General features: G+C 29.0%; 1 protein-coding gene across 1 annotated transcript; it reads left to right on the forward strand.

The window, feature by feature from the left end:
* The first annotated feature begins 2,238 nt into the window (after positions 1 to 2,238).
* LOC110651899 (zinc finger CCCH domain-containing protein 20) lies at positions 2,239 to 3,957 on the forward strand. Its single transcript, XM_021807373.2, has one exon. It carries the CDS (start codon positions 2,254 to 2,256, stop codon positions 3,478 to 3,480), a length of 1,227 nt encoding a protein of 408 aa, XP_021663065.2. The 5' UTR covers positions 2,239 to 2,253; the 3' UTR covers positions 3,481 to 3,957.
* The last annotated feature ends 17,152 nt before the right edge of the window (positions 3,958 to 21,109 follow it).

The following is a 21,109-nucleotide window of genomic DNA, read 5'->3' on the forward strand; positions in this document are numbered from 1 at the left end:
TAGAATGAAAATTTTTTAAACTATAAAATTTAATATTTATAATTATAATATTATTTTTTAAAAGTATTATAAATCATAATTGTGAATTGCATAAATAAAAAATATAATTTTATTTTATAATTTTAATTTTGATTATTGAATAATTAAATTTTAAAATCCAGGTAAATTTATGGAAATTTAAAAGATAAAATTTAATTATAAATGTTTAAAAATGTTAAGAGCTGAATATTTGATCTGATTAGAAGGTCTAGGATGAGATTGAAATCTCCTTTTATATATTAAACATTTTACTCATATTTTGAAAATTAACTTTTTAGTCTTAGGAAATTTTAATATAATTTTTTTTATCTTTAATATTAACTAAAAAATATGAGATGTAATATTTTGAAAAAATAAAATAGTTTAGGGACTGGGTTGCATTTTGCCAAAAAGAAAAGGCAAGACTTTCATCTTTATCCATGCTTATCTCCTTGTCCACCGCATTTGGGACTCTAGGGCTGTAGATTCTACAAAAATTCAATGGCCATAATCACCGCGCACTGCTTGTTTTGCATGTGACTCAAATATGTTTTTTCAGAAAATTTGTATTTTTATAAATATCACTATTATTAAACTTTCAGAAAAATTAAATAATTTAATTGATTTTCTTTTTTTTTAATCAGTAGACATATATATATATATATAAAAAAATATAAAATTTAATATTTTAATAAAATTATGATAATTTTATTAAAATTTTTTATTTTATATAAGTATTATATATGCACTCTTTATAACTAACGTAAAATTTTAAAAGATTGACTCATAGATATATTCATCCAATATATAAACTTTAATCAGAGCTATATCGAGATACTCGTAGACTCACCCCTCTTGAGTTCTCCATTTATTTTTTGTTAGTAGATGTTTCCATTAATTTGTATGGCTCCATGGATTAATATAATTAAGTTTCAAGAGAGTTCTTTAAATTTATAATCAATAAAAAAAATTTAATACTTATACATTTTTGTTTAAAAAATCTTAATAAATTTTTTAAAAATTATTTTACATAAATTAAATTATTATACATACAATATATTAAAATTATATTTATTGTTATAAAAATTAAAATTAATTGGATATATCTTATACTGTAAAATGTTAAAAATTTTAAGTTTTAAATTATAATAAAAATATTTAAATATTTTATAAAATGAATATATTTTATTCAGAATTTTTTATTATTTAAAATTTAGTTATAAGATAATCAGATTGAAAGTTTAACCCTAAAATTTAATTAATTATATTAATAAACATGAGATTTAATTTTTTTTTAGTAATTTACTAATTAATTATTGATTATTAATTATATTAACAACTCATCTATTTTCTTAAAAAAATCAATTCATCTATTAAATTTTCCAAAAGAAATATAAAAAATGTTAAAGATATAATTTAAAATTTTATTTAATTATTGTAAAATATTGTAACCAAAATAAATTAAATTTAAATTATGTTTATTACTATGCTTTAAATAACTTTTTTTTTAATATTTTAATATTAATAATATCAAACAAACGTTAAGTCAATTAAACATATTATTATAATTATAAAATTGATGTAAATAAATATTAAATTATTAGTATTATATGAAATTTATTATAAAATTTATTTAAATATACATTTATATTATATTAATTTGCTATTTTATTGCTTTATGTAAATTATCTGAAAATTTATTGCTTAATTTTTGTATCATAATGAAATTAATTATTTAATTTTAAAATTTTAAAAAAATATATTAAATGTTTATGTTTTGATTTCGACATGTATTTTTTAACTTTGTTATTAAATTTTTATTAATTTTATCATTATAAATATTTTTATTTATAAATTTTTGCTATTATTAATATTTTGTTTCCTTACTAAAAAAGAGATCAAATAATTAATAAAAATAAAATATAAAAAATAAATTATATATTTTTAAAAAATATAAACAGCAAATCATCAATTTTATCCTATAACTATCCGGGTTCTCACGGACAGTTGTCACAGGCCACACCATCTCCGGCACGTTGTAATAAAACCAGTATCAGAACACGTGTACTAACACCATTTCGCTTTGTAATACTCTAATATCAAATGCTTTGTAACTCTGGAACTTTCCAATATTTTTAACCGCCATAGTAAATAAGCTCCGGGAATTTAACCTAACCAGGGTTAGTCTTAACCCAACAAGGGTTATTCAAATCAGTTTATATAGTGAAGCAAACTATGCCGGTGAATCTGCATACAAAATCCCAAACCCAAAGCAACCGTATCAGCCCTGCCAAAAAGATGATGCTCGGTGAACGACACCGTCCTAATCCGACCATCCACGTCCCGCCGTGGGCCCTTGTTGACGATGCAAATCCTGACGTTTATCCCTCATCACCGTTGAGCTCCCATTCTAGCAATGCTGCTACAGCCTCTGACTACAACCCGTACTATCTTCAGGAAGCGCTGGCCGCGCTGCAGCGTTATCTGCCGTCGAATGAGCCGGAGCTGGACTCTGACTCCGAGTTATCAGGTCTGGAACCGGGCTCTCCGGTGGACGCCTATTCTTGCGATCATTTCCGGATGTTTGAGTTCAAGGTGAGGCGGTGTGCACGTGGCAGGTCGCACGACTGGACCGAGTGCCCTTATGCTCATCCAGGTGAGAAGGCGAGGAGAAGGGACCCGAGAAAGTATCATTACTCGGGTACTGCGTGTCCTGATTTTCGAAAGGGGAATTGCAAAAAGGGTGATGCGTGTGAGTTCGCCCATGGCGTGTTCGAGTGCTGGCTGCACCCTGCGCGTTACAGAACTCAGCCTTGTAAGGATGGTCCAAACTGTAGAAGGAGGGTCTGCTTTTTTGCTCACACGGCAGAGCAACTCAGGGTTTTGCCTCAACAAAGTCCCAGGAGCGTCAACTCTGTAGATTCTTACGATGGATCACCCCTGAGACAGGCTAGAGATGCTTCTTGCGCCAAAAGTCTTCCATTTTTGGCTAGCCCTGGCTCAATTTCCCCTCCTGCCACGCCGCCGGTGGAGTCCCCTCCCATGTCTCCGATGACACAGTCCTTAAGTCGGTCTCTTGGGTCTAACTCGATCAATGAAATGGTGGCTTCACTAAGGAACTTGCAACTTGGCAAGGTAAACTCCTTGCCGCTATCTTGGAATGCCCAGATTGGTGGATCCGGGTTCGGATCTCCAAGAGGGTCAATGGTCCGACCCGGGTTCTGTAGCTTGCCGTCAACTCCGACCTGTGGTCCTACCCGTTCTGGACTGAGTTATTGTGATGTCTGGGAAAATGTTTGCGAGGAGGAGCCTGCGATGGAGAGAGTGGAATCAGGAAGGGGCCTGCGTGCAAAGATGTTTGAGAAATTGAGCAAGGATTACTCTCTAGGCCAGGTCGACCAAGATCCGGGGCAGTCTTCAAATGGTCCGGATGTTGGATGGGTGTCGGAGCTGTTGAAGTGAAGAGAGCCAAGTGGCTCTTAGAATTGTTTAATTATTTATTTGGAGTCTATTTTGGTTTCCCCTCTCACTGTGAATAGCGCTTAGAAGAATTGAGGTAAGATGGGAATCAGGCTTCTGTGGCAACAAATTGAAAATTCTGTCAATGTATATGTTTCATCTTAAAAAATATAGCTACAATATTAGTATAAACTGTGGGTGATGAGTTAAGAATCCCTTTTTTGGGGAATTTTCTGAGCAAGTTGAGAATTCACCAGGCTATTGAAGGTGTGAGGAGAATTTGTATAGGTAGAAGATGAATTATTCCCATTTTCTCCTTGTATCCTTTTTGTTTGAAGTGGTTGATTTATCTTTATTAGTAGTGTTAAATCATGGTCACGGAAGCTGCTGATCTTATTATTATTATTATTATTATTGTAAAAATTTTCCTGGCCATGTAATGGTATGCAAGTTAATGCATTGTACATCTTATTTGCTCAAGTGTTTCTCGTATGTACTGGGCTTGGGATTGTCATTGCCTGGTTTTGTTTTTTTGTATGGACTTGAAAATATTATACGCTGGATGGTGGCATTTGTAATTTTGATTGTATTATAAAATGATGAGTTGGGAGGTGAGATGATAAACATGAGAGATCCTCTCCTGTCGAGGGTAGACTTTGAGGACAGTCAAAATTAGAATATGTCTCTGTTTAATGCGACAGAAAAGAGCAGGTTAGGTAACTTAGGTTTTTGGTATAGAGAGTGAAAACTTGTACCCTACAGTGGAGGCACTGTGCAGGATATCAGGAGATCTTTACTTTCTTTCTTTCTTTCTTTTTTTCACTGCTTTTGCCCTTTGGGTCATTTATGACAAGTTGCTTTCAATTTGAGGTCCTGTCATCTTGGTTCCGTATTTTTCTGATTTATTTTTTGAATTAATAAAATTTTAAGAATGAATTTCTTGGAGCTTCTAGTTACTTCATTTTCGAAGCCAATCAGTGCTTGGGCTTGGGGGATATTAAGCTTTAAAGGGGGAAGTGTCTCTGACAAAACAGAGCAATGGTGATGATGGTGGTGAGAATCGAATCGCTTGGTTTTGGACATTTCCTTTTCCATTAATTAACCCCTTCCAACACGCAACATCATCATCTCCCATCCCTACCTAAAAGTTCTTTGATTGGGTTTTGTTTGGATATTTTTTGATGTCCCTTTTTGATCATGTCTATCCCTTGCCTCCACCGCTTGATTTTCTTTTGATAATTTACTTTTTCATCTATCTTGTGTGGTGAAGGGGGCGTTCAGACGTAATCCTGATAGATACAGGGATTTTCCACTTCCTTGATTTGGACGTTGATGATAATTAATGTATTTGTACTAACCATCACTTTAATCTCTAACTATATTAAAACTTTTAAATTTTTACGATTAATTGGTTATTTAATTAATTTTAATTTTAATTAATTAAATCATATTAACTGAAAAAATATTGAATTATAAATTCTCATAAAAATTCAATTTTGGCATAATTATTGTTATTTATAAAAAAAATTATTTACACTATTTATTTTGAATTTAAAAAATTAGTGTATGAATTTTAATTATTTTAAATGTCTCATTATATGTATGATATATTTTACAAATATGATATATTTTATGATTTGTAATGAATTGAGTTTAAATAAATATTTTTTTCTTATTTAAATGATGAGGTATATTACCCATACAATTTTTTTTTAGGGTTTTTCTACCCTGGTTATATTTGATAACTATCGGTAATAGTTGAAGGGTAATTACTAGTCGTTTGGAAATTATATTTGTTTTTTACGTATATAGTTATGATAAATAAATTTATTTATATTATAATGATTTAATTATTATTTGTAATGATATGGTCATGGAATTTCTGAATACTGGGTTTGATCGGGTTGATGGATTCCTAAAAGCCAAATAACGGGTTAGGGTTGATGGTGGTTGACAATCACTCTGACGCTCAAGTCAATAATTTGATAATAAATTAAATATTAGTATAATGAGAATGAAGGTTTTATTTGCATATCTGGTTCTAAAACTTTGCTTTGTTTATATAGCGATCGAGATAAAATTTTGATTTGATCTTCGTCGATACTCTATTTAAGTTGTAACGGTAATCGTCCTCTAATTATGCTGAAAATCAGGCTTGATCAATGGTGTGGTTGGTAGCGCAATCCTAGTTCTGTCTGAACTCTAAAGCGGTGTGCTGTGAGATGATCTTCTTCTTCTTCTCTCTTCTTGAGCCTTGGCTGGGCTTTGAGCTAGAGCTAGTGAGCTGGAATGGTTTCATTTTTTTAAAGCTAGCTTGAAAAGCTTTTAACTAGGGCGGTTTACTAGCCTTTTATATTATATAATAATTTAATAATTATTAATTACTTATGATTGGAAAAATTGTTGTATTAAAATTAAAAAAAAAAAACTATAATTATATTATTAGTTTTTAGACGTTGATATATAATGATAAGTGGCATTTTTTGATAAGTATATCGAAAAAAAAAAAAAAATCTCAATTAGCTTGAAATTTTTAAAAAAAAAAATGTCTCATAAAATAAAGAGAAGTAATATAGATAATAAGGTTTCAAAGAATGTCAGTACTTACTATAGTTAATGTTTATATTTTAACTTCTATCCAATGGAGCATCATCATGTGTGAGAGTTAGTATAATTGGCCTTCTTAGGTTTTAGAGATGTCATAAAATGTCCCTTATAAGAGTCATAACTATTCTAGCTACCGTGAAATGGCAAATTATTGAGCACCTAGCATGTGCAAATTTTATGGCGCATGTGCTCATCTCTCAGGCTAGATGTCTTATCACCAAGTGAGAATGGGGTCTCTACATAAGGTAAAGAATTTTTTTGAGGATTCTCAAGCAACAAAAAAGTAAAATGCTCCGGAGAGTGAAAAATGTACCTTGGCAAGAGCATTTTATCTTGAACAATCTCTTTGGGCTTGGCAACGGCAGAATATTTATGAGACCAGTTCATCAAACTTAAATCAATTTATTATTGGATCCGACTCACTTCAACTCAGATTTGATGGATCCAATCCACTTAAAATAGGACTTTGACGCCAACTATATCACTATGAAAATTTAAATAAAATCTAAAATTTGTTGTTTTTTTTAATATATGCTAGTTTTTTTTTTTCATCACAAAATCAAAGTCATCATTAATAGCTATAATTTTCTATAGAAATATGGAATATATGACCACATTTATCAAAAGCTAACATATATACGCACACACATTCAAGTCCAGATTTGTGACCCTGGTTTATACGTCAAAGCATCATTTGAATTGAATGGAATTTGTTTCCCTTTTCTAAGTATTGTGCGACTTGGGAATTGTTTTTCCCTTTTTTTAATTTCAATGTGTTTTACTAGGCAATTTTAGTCTTTAATTAGAATTCCTCTCATTCAAAATTAGAAAATTGATAGTTTATTTTCGTGAAAGAAGATTGAAAAAAATTGAAGAATAATTTAAAATGAGAACGTGAATTAGTAGAGGATTTAAACAAATGGTGCCCAATTCTTGAAAATTCTGACTTTATGGAAAAGATCTTCCAGGACTTTTTCTTTGGGAAAAGGAAGTAATCAATATAAGAGTGCATTATTGAGGTTGGCATTGGAACCCTGGAGCCTGGACCTGGAACTGGAACTCGAGTTAGAGGTTAGCCCCGCCAACCATTTAAAGCGACTTTACCCTTTCAACTGTTAAATGAAAGGTCTATTTTAACTTTTTAATTAATATTTAATAGTTATTTTATTTTCTTTTAATTACAGTCAAATAAATCATTTAATTTTTCATTACAATTAAATAATTTAAAATTAATCACGTTAACTAATATTATAAAAATATAAGAAATTAAATTGTGCAAGGTTTAATTGACTGAAAATAAAAATCAGTGGCTTAATCAGGCTAAAATAAAGAGGTAAATTTTTAACATTTTTAAATTAAAATGGACACCTCTTTCATCACGCGAGAGCACGTGACTAAAATTGAATTTAATTGAATTAAAATTGAAATATAAAGTGTTTAATTCACCCAATTGAAATTTGAATAACTTTAAGTTATGATTTGGTATAGTGTAATCAAAGTTATGATGTAATAGTTATTGCATATTTGATTAAAAAAATTTACCCTAATGGAATGATAATTATATAATATAATAAATTATATTTAAAGTAATATAATAATTATTATATATAAAAATTAATATAATCATCATTATTTTATTTTGATTTTTTTATTTATTATCAATACTTCCACCACAACCACTACTCGATTAACACTATTATTATTACCGCTAAAACTACTCTGTCAACACTATCATCACCACTACAACTACCATCACTATTCTATTACCATCATTACTATAACCACCACCACTATTACCATTCAACCACTGTCACCTCTACACCATCTGATTACTATCACCACTATTACTTCACTTTAACACCATCACCATCATCTAATTACCTCTGTCACCACAACCAATATCACTTAGTCATCACTATCGCTCGACTACTAATTACTATAACTATTATCACTTATTATTAATAATATAAATAAATTAAATATTAAAATAAAAATTATCATTATATTACACTACTTATACTTTTATTTTACAATCAAATATAAGAATGTAATGATAATTATATTACATTATAATTTTGATTGTATTACATAATTGATTACATTGCATTATATTATACTCTACAAAATATAACCGATTGTAATTTTTTTTTGAAAAGACTAAAATAACAATCAATCCAACAATAATTAAAAGAATAAAATGAGTCTTTTACCAAATGTTAAAACTATTCATTTAAATAAGACTATGTTTGGCATTATATTTAATGATAGTAATTTTCAGGTAGAATTTATAAATTTTATTTTATATATGTAAATAAGTTAATTTATTTCTTAATGAACTTTTATATTTGACATTTTAATATTATATAAAATAGTAAATTAATGATGTAGAATTATAGATAATCTTTTAAATCATAAATGAATTTCACGAAATCTTGTAAAATTCATTTTTATTTTTCAAATTTAAATTAACAGTTATGGTTGATTGCCTACAATTATAATGGTTGAGGATTATAATTCGAGGTAGGGGTGAGCAATCGGTTCAAACTGAATCGAACTGAATCGAACTGAATTAAATTATAAAAATTGAACCGTCAATTTTAGAAACCGAACCGAACTGAAATTTGTGAAAAACTGAATCGAACCAAATCGCTTTATTTTGGTTCGATTCGGTTTAAACCGATCGGTTTGATTTTTAATTAATTTTTTAATTTAGACTTGATTTTCAAGTTATTTGGTCTAATTTTAACTTTGGTTTGAACCTAATAACCATTAATCAATGAAATTAAACAATTAATATATATAAAATTAAATATAATTCATAAATTTTTCATAAAAATAAATTAATTCAAAAATCGATTAGGTTTGATTTGACTATATAAATCATTATTCGATTCGATTCGGTTTAACTGATTTTTTCTCTTAAAAAATAAACCGAATCGAAATAATTAAAATTTTTATAAATTAAAATCGAATCGAACTGATTAAATTTTAAAATTAAATTAATTAAATCAAATTGACTCAATTCAATTTTTCGATTTGAATTGAATTCTGCTCGACTCTAATTCTAGGTATAAAGGCTAGTAATGAAATATTTTTTCGTAAATTAGTAAATATTGATGAAGGAAGAAAATCGCGCCACTAATATAAAGGCACGTGAAAAGTTAAGGACCAGAGAGAATCAATGATGAATATGAGAATTTATTATAATTAGACTGTTTAAGAAGCGCATTTTTTTCTAAATTTATAAGAGCATATTTATTTTTAATAAAAAAAAATCTAATCGAGAGAACAACAACAACAAATTAGCCTTAAATTGTAAAGAAATGACTAACTCCTTTATGTTGAGTTCATATCGACTAATTAGAACCAGAGAATTTTTTTATTAAAATCTTAATAAAAATGATATATTTATCGATTAAAATATTGTTTTCGTTGAGGCGAATAAGGAGGCAAATAAGCTTTCTAATTTGGCTATTGATATGGAGTTGAGTTTGCATCTGCTTCATGACGAGAATAACACCATATTTGAAAAGGTGAAAAAAAGAGGAAAGAAAATAATTAAAAAATATATATTTTTAAAAAATATTTTTTCGTATTTAGATAAGAGAAAAAAAAGGGAAAAAAAATAAAGTTTATTTTTTTTAATTATTTTTTTAAATTAAAAAAAATAAAAAAACTAAATTTATATTATTTACTCTTTATTTTTTGTGTTAATTTTTACTTTTTTTTTTATTTTTTACACATTTAAATACAAAAAAAAAAAAAATCTTCTTCATTTATTTTTCTCTCTCCCTCAAAATTTATGCAAACATAGAGTAAGGGTATTATCTAATAGTATGGGCGAGGAATTGTCCAGCCTCCTTTGTTGAAGACTTCTAGATGAGTTTGCTGTTTCCTGTTCTTTGAGTTTTTTTTCCCTGCTTTTGAATAATAAAAAGAAAGTCAAATGTGTCAGATTATGTTTGTCTTTAACAGAAGATAAGCTTGCTATAATTAAAAGGATAGCCAAAAATGACTTTATCAAAATAGGCTCTGGAGAATCAATATATACATATAAAAGTCCATTTATTTAGGTATATGTATCTCTCTAATATCTAAATAGATACGAGCTATTATTTTGCCTCCTTATTTTCTCTTTAAAATAAATTTTTTTAATCAAAAGCATGATATTCATTAAGATTGATGCAGCACGTAGGCTTGAGTCTAAACACAAATGGCTTAAAAATGCCCGATGAACATGCTTTAGAATTGAAACTCAAATCCATAATAAAATTTATTCACAATTCTAAAAATAAGCTCTCAAAAGGGTTCAAGTCCGACGCTCAATCAAACCTTAGCTAGGACAGAAAACACAATAAAAGAATTTTACTTGTAGCGCTGTCGTCTCCCCTGCTGCCATCGCCGAAAATTTTGGTTGCCAAAGGAAGCCAAAGAAGGCGTAAGCCGTTTAAAGAGGCCCAAAGGTAGCATCCACAGTGATGGATTGAGCCAGGCTACGACTGAAGACATCCCATAAAAACCAAAGAATTGTGGATAAGCGACGGCAAAAGAGCCAAGAAGCCAGAGGTCGCAAGAACTGAGTAACAACAATATGCACTGTTAAAGCTTATAAGGCGACAATAACTTCGATTGCCAAGCGTTTCACTTGCATCTACCCACGCTACCAGGCAATAGATAAAACTTCTTTTAACATAGATACCTACGAGAAAAACTCAAGTAACACACGTGGCAAGAGGATAGTAAAACCCTAATAGCTGTTACACCTTGTTTGGACAGTGGAAAAAGAGAAAAAATAAAGATAAAAATGTATTTTTTCTTATTTGGCAGAAGAAAGAAAAATAAAGAGGAAGAGAAAATTTTATCTTATTTTTATCTAATTATTATTATTTTTTAATTTGAAGAAAAAATAAAAAAATTAAATAATAAAAATAACTTATTTTTTTTAATTTTTTATTTTCATCTTCTATTTTTATTTATTTAAATATAAAAAAATAAGTGATGAAAAATAAGAAAAAAATTTTTTATTTATTATTTTTTTTAATAATTTATCTAAATAGATTGTTAAAGAATCACTATGCTTGCAAACTAGCTGCTTAAGTCCACCAAAATAAAAAATATTTACTACCCTATCTTATTGTAAGGACCAACCAAGCAGGGATAAAGGGGCCTTCCTTTGCTCGGAAGGATAGAAGAAGCAACTAGAGTGACTATATTAAGGGTCTAAAACCCTAGAAGCTGTAAGCAAAGAAGAAGGAAAGACCTTCAAAATAAGAACTTGAGTATTGGGGATGTTTATTCTCGTCGTTAACTCGTGTACATGTATACGTTTATTTTTTATTAAAAAATAACGTCACACCAAATTTTACGCTAGTCATTTTTATGACAAATTTTTTTAGGTGAATTGACAACTTGACATCTATCAAATCGGTCTGCATCAAAATGTATGTTGCGATGAAGGTGAAAACATTTTTCTTCTTCTTAATTTTAAAAGATAAAGAGATAAGAAGGAGGGCCATCACTTGTTCAGAAGCTTTTGAAGAGAAACAAGCTAGCAGACAAAAGCCATCAAGTCCCATCTTCGACAAGATGTATTACTAATTAATTATAATCACATTAAGTGAAGGGCATTTGATAGACAAATTGTCTGGTGTCCTTTCTTTGACTAAATATCTTTTTTATCATATAAGTTGTGGACATAAAGCTAAATAGCCATGGAAAGTCTTGATTTTGGGTAATAATTTTTTAACTTTAGTGTTATTTTCCATTTCAATTTTGGAAGAGATAAATGAAAAAGAAAAAAAAAATGCCCATTTATCCATGCAAAAGGGTAATAATAATACACATGTTATCATTGACAAGCAAATGTGATCAGAAAGGAAATGGATTTATTTGTCGTAGCATGCCTCTTCAAGCAACAAAATGAGGTTACCGTCAACTTGAGCGATTATCAATTATCAATGTAAATTTTGGGTGGATTATGTCGCTATCACGAGTTTAATGGTCTAATAATTAATTAGCCCAATGCAGCTTCTCTCTCTCTCTCTCGGCTGTGTTTGTTTCTAGCTTATCCCAGCGAGGATTTAAGGCAGACTGTTAGGTATTACTCCAAGTTTCCAACGGACTTGGGTCTATGTTTGCTTAAAATAGTAAGTAGAATCAAGTTACTGTTTTTTAAAAAAAAAAAGGTAGAATCAAGTGGTAAAATAGACAAATTTTTATTTATTAAGCCCATTAATTTTTTTATTGTGTTATATGATTTATTTCAATTAAAAAAATTCACATAGTAAATTTATCGATTGAATGTATAGTGGCTTAACATTTCTTACGCAATTACATGCACAAATCATAAAGAAAATGGGATAAAACTTATAGGTGGTGAGCCTCGGCCTTTGGGAAAGATCAAGTCCATCAAAATTATAAGTTGAACATGGGCTTAACCACAGTTGAATAGGTAATACAAATACAATTTACCAATGAAGATGTATGTGGGATTCATTTATTTATTTATTTTTATATGGATTCTAAATATTCTCTCTCGGTTCAATAGTCCTTTATTCACCGGTTATCCTATCCATTAAGTTCAAGAAAGGCCTAAGGCTGATTAGGAAAATTAATGCTCCCCCGTCTCATTTTAAGGTTTTCCATAAGATTAAGGACATGGCTAAATAACTTTATTTTTATAAAAAAATTAATAATTAATTAAAATACTTTTGTATTTAATTAATATAAAAAAATATGATAAGAAAAAGATAAATGTATGAAAATTTTTTACCTAAATTTAATTTATAATGAACTCAATTTATAAACATGTAGGATCCAAGATGAATTTATAACCTGTTTTTATAATTTTTTTAATAAAATTTAATGTATATAATTTATTTATTAATTTTTTAAATATTATATGTATTTTTTTGTGTATAAATTTTATTTTTTTATTAATTAATAAAAAATTTAATTAATTATTTTATGAAAAAATATTAAATTTTAAAAATTTTATAAAATAAATTATAAATTTTTGTTAAATTATCTTTTTTTTAAACCGTGACTTTTTTATATTTAATTTAAATAAAATTTTAATTTGAAATTTTTTATATATAGTAAAATTAAGATAATATTACATTTTTACCACATCATTAATTTAATAATTTTAACTCAATTTAATTTTAAATTAATTACATGTTAATTTAATAAATAAAATTTAATTAAATTAATTCAATAAATTCTTTCATAAATATATTTATACAATTTTAAAATTATATATATATATATATATATAATTGTAACAAACATAATTAAAACAATTCTTATAAAAATAAAAATTCAAAAAAAAAATTCAAAAAATAATAAATAAAACTTAATTTCAGTAATATTATGAAAATTAAGCACAAACGGGCTCGCAAGTCACACTTGGGTGAGTATGGTTTGCTAGCACTAAACAGAAAACTAAGACATAAACAAGATCATGGGTTGAGTGAGTAATGTGGGCTTTTCAGTTACAATATCCATGCCCCGATTGCATTTCCTCAAAAGGTCCAGCAACTGCTAACTTACGCCTTAAATTGTATGGTTTATGCAATTAACTTATCCAACATAATTAGTGAAAAATAATAAAATTAAACAATGAAATAGTTTTATATTTATGATATTAAAATTATATTCAACTGTAAGATGTTAAGTTTAAATTTTAAATTTCAAATTAGATTAATTAAATTGGTATGGTGTTATTAGCAAATCAAATGATACTATCCCCTATTTAGAATAAAGAATTGTACAAAAATTTAATTTCATTGATTTTTTTAGTCAATTGAGTTGAAGAATTTGATTCTTTTTAATTTAAAATGATTCATTTAAAATAAATTATTTATAAAAAAAGAATTTAAAAGAATCCTCACATAATCATGTATGAATTTTATTTTTTTTAAAAATGAAAAATTTTTTAAGTTAAAATAAAATAAAATTTTTTCATTTCAAATATAAAAATTAATAAAATCAATTGAATTAATTTTTTTACAAATTTCAATTTATTTTAAAAGAAATAAAAAGTAAGCATGCGATTAAATTCTTTTTTCTTACATATAATTTATTCAAAACGAAGTTTAAATTTTTCCTTTGTCAAATGATTTGTGGTTGATGGGTTCATCTTCGCCTTAAATTTGCTTATATACAGCTGGAAAGCGCCATTGAAGTGCTTCCTCATTGCCCACTAATATTAAGAGCAGGAAAGCTCAAAGCGCTGGTGTTCTCAAGAACCTTTAAAGCTTTAAGCAGATATGCACTTTTATTGTCCTTTCAAGTCCTACAGTATCTATCAGCCTTTTCACAACAATAATTTCTTAATTACTGTACTCGTACCTATATATATATATATATATCAAATTATTGTACGTTTTTCACTTTAAGTAGTAGTCTACTACGTGCCATATACAGTAATGTTCACTTTTCAGTTTTCATGCATTTCATTCCACCAAGGTCATGTTTGTTTGGTCTTGAATCTTGATAATGGAAATGGAAACTAAATCATTAACACTTCGAACTGCCTCCTCTAATGGAGAATTAGTTCTTCAAAGAAAAGTATGTAGCTTCATTGACAAGGAACCCAACATTCCCCACCCTATGCTATCTTCCATGTTTTCAATTATCTTAACTTCTTTTTTCAGAGAGTAGTGTTGTCCCAAAATAGTCTAAGAGAGGGGTGAATTGGACTTAACCAATTTTTTGACCCTTGCTTGTAGCTTAATAAAAAATTGTAACTTTATTCAACTAGGTGCTCCTATATACATATAGTGAAAGTGATATGTGTTTCAAGAATGTGTCTCTAAATTACAATTCGAGCCTCAATTAATATTTATAGCAATTTGTAACATATCATGCATAGAATTTAAATTACACAAGAGTAAAGAGATTAAGGTTAGAGAAATCAAACACAATGATTTTTATAATAGTTCAACTTAACTAGCCTACATCCACTTTTTCAAAGAACCCTCTTTGAGTCTTCTCTCTACTATTTTCTCTTTTAAAGGCAAGAGACCAAATACTCTTTACAATTTTTTCAACACCAAGCTTTTACCAAGGTAGCTTGAACCCTTAGACAAGTGCTATCTCAAGCACTCACACTCTCAAGCTTCAATAGGTGCTTGTACAACCTCTCTTGAATGCAATTTAATGTTTTAACACTCACTCTCACTCAATACAAATCAAACTATAAAGAAATGTAAAATAGTAAATAATGTGTATTTATAGTCCCAACTTTTATGAAAAATTGAGTAACTCGATCATTTTTAAAAACTATGAAATTTTTGGCGATAGTAGCTTTTTACACAGTCTTAGACTCAATTCCCAACTCTATGATTTTCATACCTTTAAATTGTGCTCTAGTCATTATCCTTTGAGATGGATCATCAATGATATCTTCTTGGGGATGATTTCTATGGAATCTCCATTCTTTAGGTAAATCTTTATGTTGGGGTTCATTTACTTATAATTCTTTTAAATTTGGCATTTCTTCATTGATTTGATCATTATTGGCATTATGGACATCTATTATGGTATCTCCTTGAGTTTCTTCATCTTTGTCATCAATATGTTCCATTTCTTGACTTGATTTTACATTTTCTTTTCCAAACACCTGCTCATTATTGTCATTAAAAACATCTTTCCTTCTAATAGAAGGGTTAGCCTCATCAAACAAAACATGAATAGTTTCCTCAATAACTAATGTTCTTCTATTAAACACCCTATATGCTTTACTCTTTGTTGAATACTCAAGAAAGATTCCTTCATCGGATTTAGCATCAAATTTCTTCAAGTTATCATTCTTGTTATTTAAGATATAGCACTTATATCCAAATGCTCTGAAATATGAAATATTTGGTTTTCTTCCTTTCCAAAGCTCATAAGGGTTTTTTTTTTCAAAATTGGTCTAATCAAAATTCTATTCAACACATAGCAAGAAGTATTAATAGTTTCAACCCAAAAATATTTTGGCAAATTATTTTCATTTAACATGGTTCTAGTCATTTCTTGCAAGGTCCTATTTTTCCTTTCTACAACCCCATTTTGTTGTGGAGTTCTAGGAGCTGAAAAGTTATGGTTGATTCCATGTTTATCACAATATTTCTCAAATAAATGATTTTCAAATTCAGTTTCATGATCACTCCTTATAGATGTAATGCAAAAACCTTTTTCATTTTGAACCATTTTACTAAAAAAGGTGAATTTCTCAAAAGTTTCATCTTTGTGAGCAAGGAAGAATGTCTATGTATATCTTGAATAGTCATCAACAATAACTAAAGCATATGTCTCCCCACCAAGACTAGCAGGAGACACGGGTCCAAATAAATCAAGATGAAGCAATTCTAATAGTCTAGTGATAGAAACAATATTTTTAGATTTAAAAGATGCTCTAGTATGCTTTCTTAGTGCACATGCCCTACATTGAAATTCATTTTCATAGTTAATCTTAGGAAGACCTTTAACAAGTTCTTTCTTAGACAATTTAGAGAGTGTATGCATGCTTGTATGTCCTAATCTTTTATGCCATAAATAACTAAAATTATCAAAAGATACTAGACATGTACCATGATTAGTTTCAAATTTATTCATGTCAAGCAAGTAAACATTATTAGATCTATTGGCAATGAACAATGTGTCATTATCTAAGTTATTAATTGTACAATGAGAAGAAGTGAACTTTACCTCAAAACCTTTATCATAAAGTTGGCTTACACTTAGCAAGTTGTATTTCAGCCCTTCAACAAGTGACACATCTTCAATGTAAGGTTTGGTTCCAATTGTGACATTTCTAATTATTTCTCCTTTTCCTTTATCTCCAAATTTCACATGTCCTCCATCTACCATTGTGATTTTTGAAAACTTGTCATTTTCACCGGTCATGTGTTTTGAACAACCACTATCTATATACCATTTTTCACTTTCCTTCATTCCTTTGAAACAAACCTGAAAGTTAATCATTTAGCTTTAGGTACCCAAGCAACTTTGGGTCCTTGGGGGTTAGTGACTTTAGGTAAGGTTCCCTTTGGCACCCATACCTTCTTTTCCTTAAGGAAACCCTTCCCAAGTGCACAAGAGCTAATCATATGACCTCTTTGATTGCACTAATAACATGTGACATTAGGCAAGGAGGATGTAGATGCTTTAATGAAATGATTCTTGTATTTACTATAGTTCATGAAACCGTTAAAACCAATTCCATTTTTTTCATTTGAAATTCTTTGGTTTCCAAGAAGTACATATAGAGTTTATTTTCCTTTTGTAAATTTTGCCAAATCATTTGTCAAGGATTCTATTTTAGCTTCAAGAACCTTATTTTTCTCAATGAGCTTTTCACAAGTTTCTTTTGAGTTTTTCAACTCCAAATCTAGCTCTTTAAACAAAGCAATTTGTCCTTTGTAAAATTCATTTTCTTTATATGCATTGGACATGGCAATATTTTGTGATCTCAATAATTCAATTTCTAAATTCATTTAAGTGTACTTTCTCTTATAGTTTCTATACTCATCATATACTTTAGCAAATGCAAGTTCAAGTTCCTCTATATTAGGAGGTTCAAGAGAGTTTACCTCATTATCACTTTCTTCTTCCTTTTGTGAAGTTTCGACTTTCTCTTCAAATGCCATCATACAAAGATGAGCAGTCTCCTTGTCACTTGATTCATCATTTGAAGATTCTTCACTGTTGCTCCATACTACTTTCATAGCTTTCTTGCTCCTGTCTTCTTTTCCTTTCTTCTTTTTGAGCAATGGACATTTGGGCTTGATATGTCCTGGTTTGTGACACTCATAACATATAATTTTTTTCTTTTGAATCCTTGAAACGTTTATCCTTGGGAGTATACTTTTTCAAGAATTTCTTGTATTTACTTCCTCCCTTCTTAAAAGCTCTTTTGAATTTCCTTGCAAGCATAGCCATTTCATCATCATCATCACTTGAAGCACTTGAGTTGTCACTTGAGTCAACTTTAAGTGTAACTCCTTTCTTCTTATCTTCATCCTTATTTGACTTGAGAGTAATGCTTTTCTTCTTCTTTTTCTCATTTTCAACTTCATCTTTCTTATATACCATCTCATGTGCAATAAGAGATCCAATGAGTTCATCATAGGTGAATGTTTTAAAATCCTTGGTATCTTGGATAACTGTAGTCTTTGCTTCCCAAGATTTTGGAAGTGATATAAGAATTTTCTTTACAAGTTCAGCTTCCTCAAATCTTTTACCAAGTGCTTTGAGAAGATTGACAAGATTGGTAAACCTCGTGCTCATATCCGCAATTGATTCTCCTGGATTCATTTCAAATAGCTCATAATCTCGGATAAGGAGGTTTGCTTTGGATTCCTTCACGACATCCGTTCCTTCATAAGTGACCTCAAGCTTATCCCAAATTTCCTTAGCAGTTTGACATCCTGAAACATGATTGTATTCATTAAGGTCAAGTGAGTAATGCAAAATATTAATACCTTTAGCATTTACAGAAAATTTCTTCAAATCATTGTCATCATATTCATCTTCATTTTTAGGAACTTTAGTATTTCCTTGACCATTCTTTTGAGGAACATATGGACCATTTTTAATAATTCTCCATGTATCAATATCTACAGATTGTATGAAATTTCTCATTCTAACTTTCCAAAATGAGTAATTAGTGCCATTGAAGAGTGGTGGTCTAGTAATTGAGTAGCCTTCAGCTAGTGGTGCGGGTATACCTGCAGTGTTGCTAGATGAACCAACCATTGGGGATCACTCTAAGGTTGTGACACCTTAAGCAAGAGAGATAAGCTCTAATACCAATTTGTTGTCCCAAAATAGTCCAAGAGGGGGGTGAATTAGACTTAACTAATTTTTCGGCCCTTGCTTGTAGCCTAATGAAAAATTGTGGCTTTGTTCAACTAGGTGCTCCTATATACATATAGTGAAAGTGATATTTCAAGAATATGTCTCTAAATTGCAATTCGAGCCTCAATCAATATTTATAGCAATTTTTAACATAACATGCATAGAATTTAAATTACACAAGAGTAAAGAGATTAAGGTTAGAGAAATCAAACACAATGATTCTTATAGTGGTTCGGCTTAACTAGCCTACATCTACTCTCTCAAAGAACCCTCTTTGAATCTTCTCTCCGCTATTTTCTCTTTAAAAGGCAAGAGATCAAAAGCCCTTTACAACTTTTTTAACACCAAGCTTTTACCAAGGTAGCTTGAACCCTTAGACAAGTGCTATCTCAAGCACTCACACTCTCAAGCTTCAATAGGTGCTTGTACAACCTCTCTTAAATGCAATTTAATGTTTTAACACTCACTCTCACTCAATACAAATCAAACTATAAAGAAGAGATGAGTTGATTTGCCAATGGTAGCTCAAACACTTTAAAGCTCTTGAATGAAAGCAATAAATGAAAAATCAAGATTGGAGTGCAATTGTAAGCTTTCATCAAATGTAAAATGAAGTAAAGAAGGAGTATTTATAGTCCCAAACCATTTTAAACTGTTTGAAACCTTTTTGAAATATTATACACTCTGTTCTAGGTAAAATAGCCGTTATTTTGTCTTTTTATACGAAATTGAGTAACTCTGATCATTTAGCAAACTAATGAAATTTTTGGCGATAGTAGTAAACTAGTTAGCAAACTATAATTTTAGCAAACACATTAGCAAACTAATATTTTTGCAAACAAGTTAGCAAACTAATTTACCAGATGCCTATTTCAAATTGTAATATTTAAAAATCTAATTTAGACATTAAGAAAAATATATATTCCAATAGCAATATCCAAGGTCATGATAAGAGAAAATTTTATAAGGTAATTGAAAGAAAAATTAATTTTGAGCTCTATTTGACTAAAACTTTCATCTATTTTTTTTACACAAGTCCTAAGACTCAATTCCTAACTCTATGACTTTCATACATTTACTTTGAGTTTTAGCTTTCATAATCTATTTCTTTCTCAACTTTGATTTATCTTGAGATGCCTTTGAGTGCTCTTCCTCCTTAGATGCAACCTTAAGGATTCTTCACGAATAAGAAAAAGAATCTACACATCACTTAAAATTGAGTTAGATAGATTCTATTTGAATTTTGTTATCATCAAAATCAATGCTCATTTTGAGCTACACAGGGTCAACAAGTAGATTAATTTGAAGTGCTTAATTTGTAAAATTTCTTGATAAATTACTAGAAAATGTACATGATGCAAAGTTCATTTAAATAATATTAATAATTAAGAGAAAATTTGATTTAATAAACTTATTTCTTTCTCTTGATTATTATTAATTTACATGCAAATTTCAGTGATGGAAAATCTTTTTAAAAATGACCATAATATCTTTGATTTTATGAAAAATTGTTTAACTTATGAATAGAAAGAATACCAATTTATGTATATATCTTTAAGACTTAATTTAGGACATATTTAAAGTTACTTCTGTTTGATCAGGATTTATTTTAATTAAAATAAATGTCTATTAATTTGGTCACAATGACTCTGGTTTTAGCCCAAATAAAATCATAGTAAAGGCTAAAATCTTACATAATTATGCCATTATTCATCATTTCATCCATCTTTATATTTTTAATATTTATAATAAAAAAGATTATAAGTTTTAGTTCCATCTATTAAAAATTTCTTTTATTCAAAATCAAAACTATTGGCACTGTATGAGATAGTCCAGTGGGTAACATCCTATCCAGATTTCTTTGACTCGTGATGTTTGAGTTGCTATGTTATGTGCTTCTGTTAATAGTTAAAATTTTTGATGCAGTGATAAGCGTTCCATCTTATAAAAACTTTTTTTCCTATTAATAAATTAATTTTAAGTTCGTTCATATGAGATTTCTTTTACATTTTTATTTACAATTATACCATTATCCTCATTTTTTTATCAATTTCTCTTTCCCTTCCCATCCTTCATTACTCACTTTATTTCTGTCTCTCCCTCCCTAATAACTAAATCCAAACTCAAACGACAATAAAGCAAAGATAACAGAATCAAACAACATCAATTTATTCAAAAA

This window comes from Hevea brasiliensis, chromosome 11 (genome assembly GCF_030052815.1).
Source record: "Hevea brasiliensis isolate MT/VB/25A 57/8 chromosome 11, ASM3005281v1, whole genome shotgun sequence".
In the NCBI taxonomy this organism is placed as follows: domain Eukaryota; kingdom Viridiplantae; phylum Streptophyta; class Magnoliopsida; order Malpighiales; family Euphorbiaceae; genus Hevea; species Hevea brasiliensis.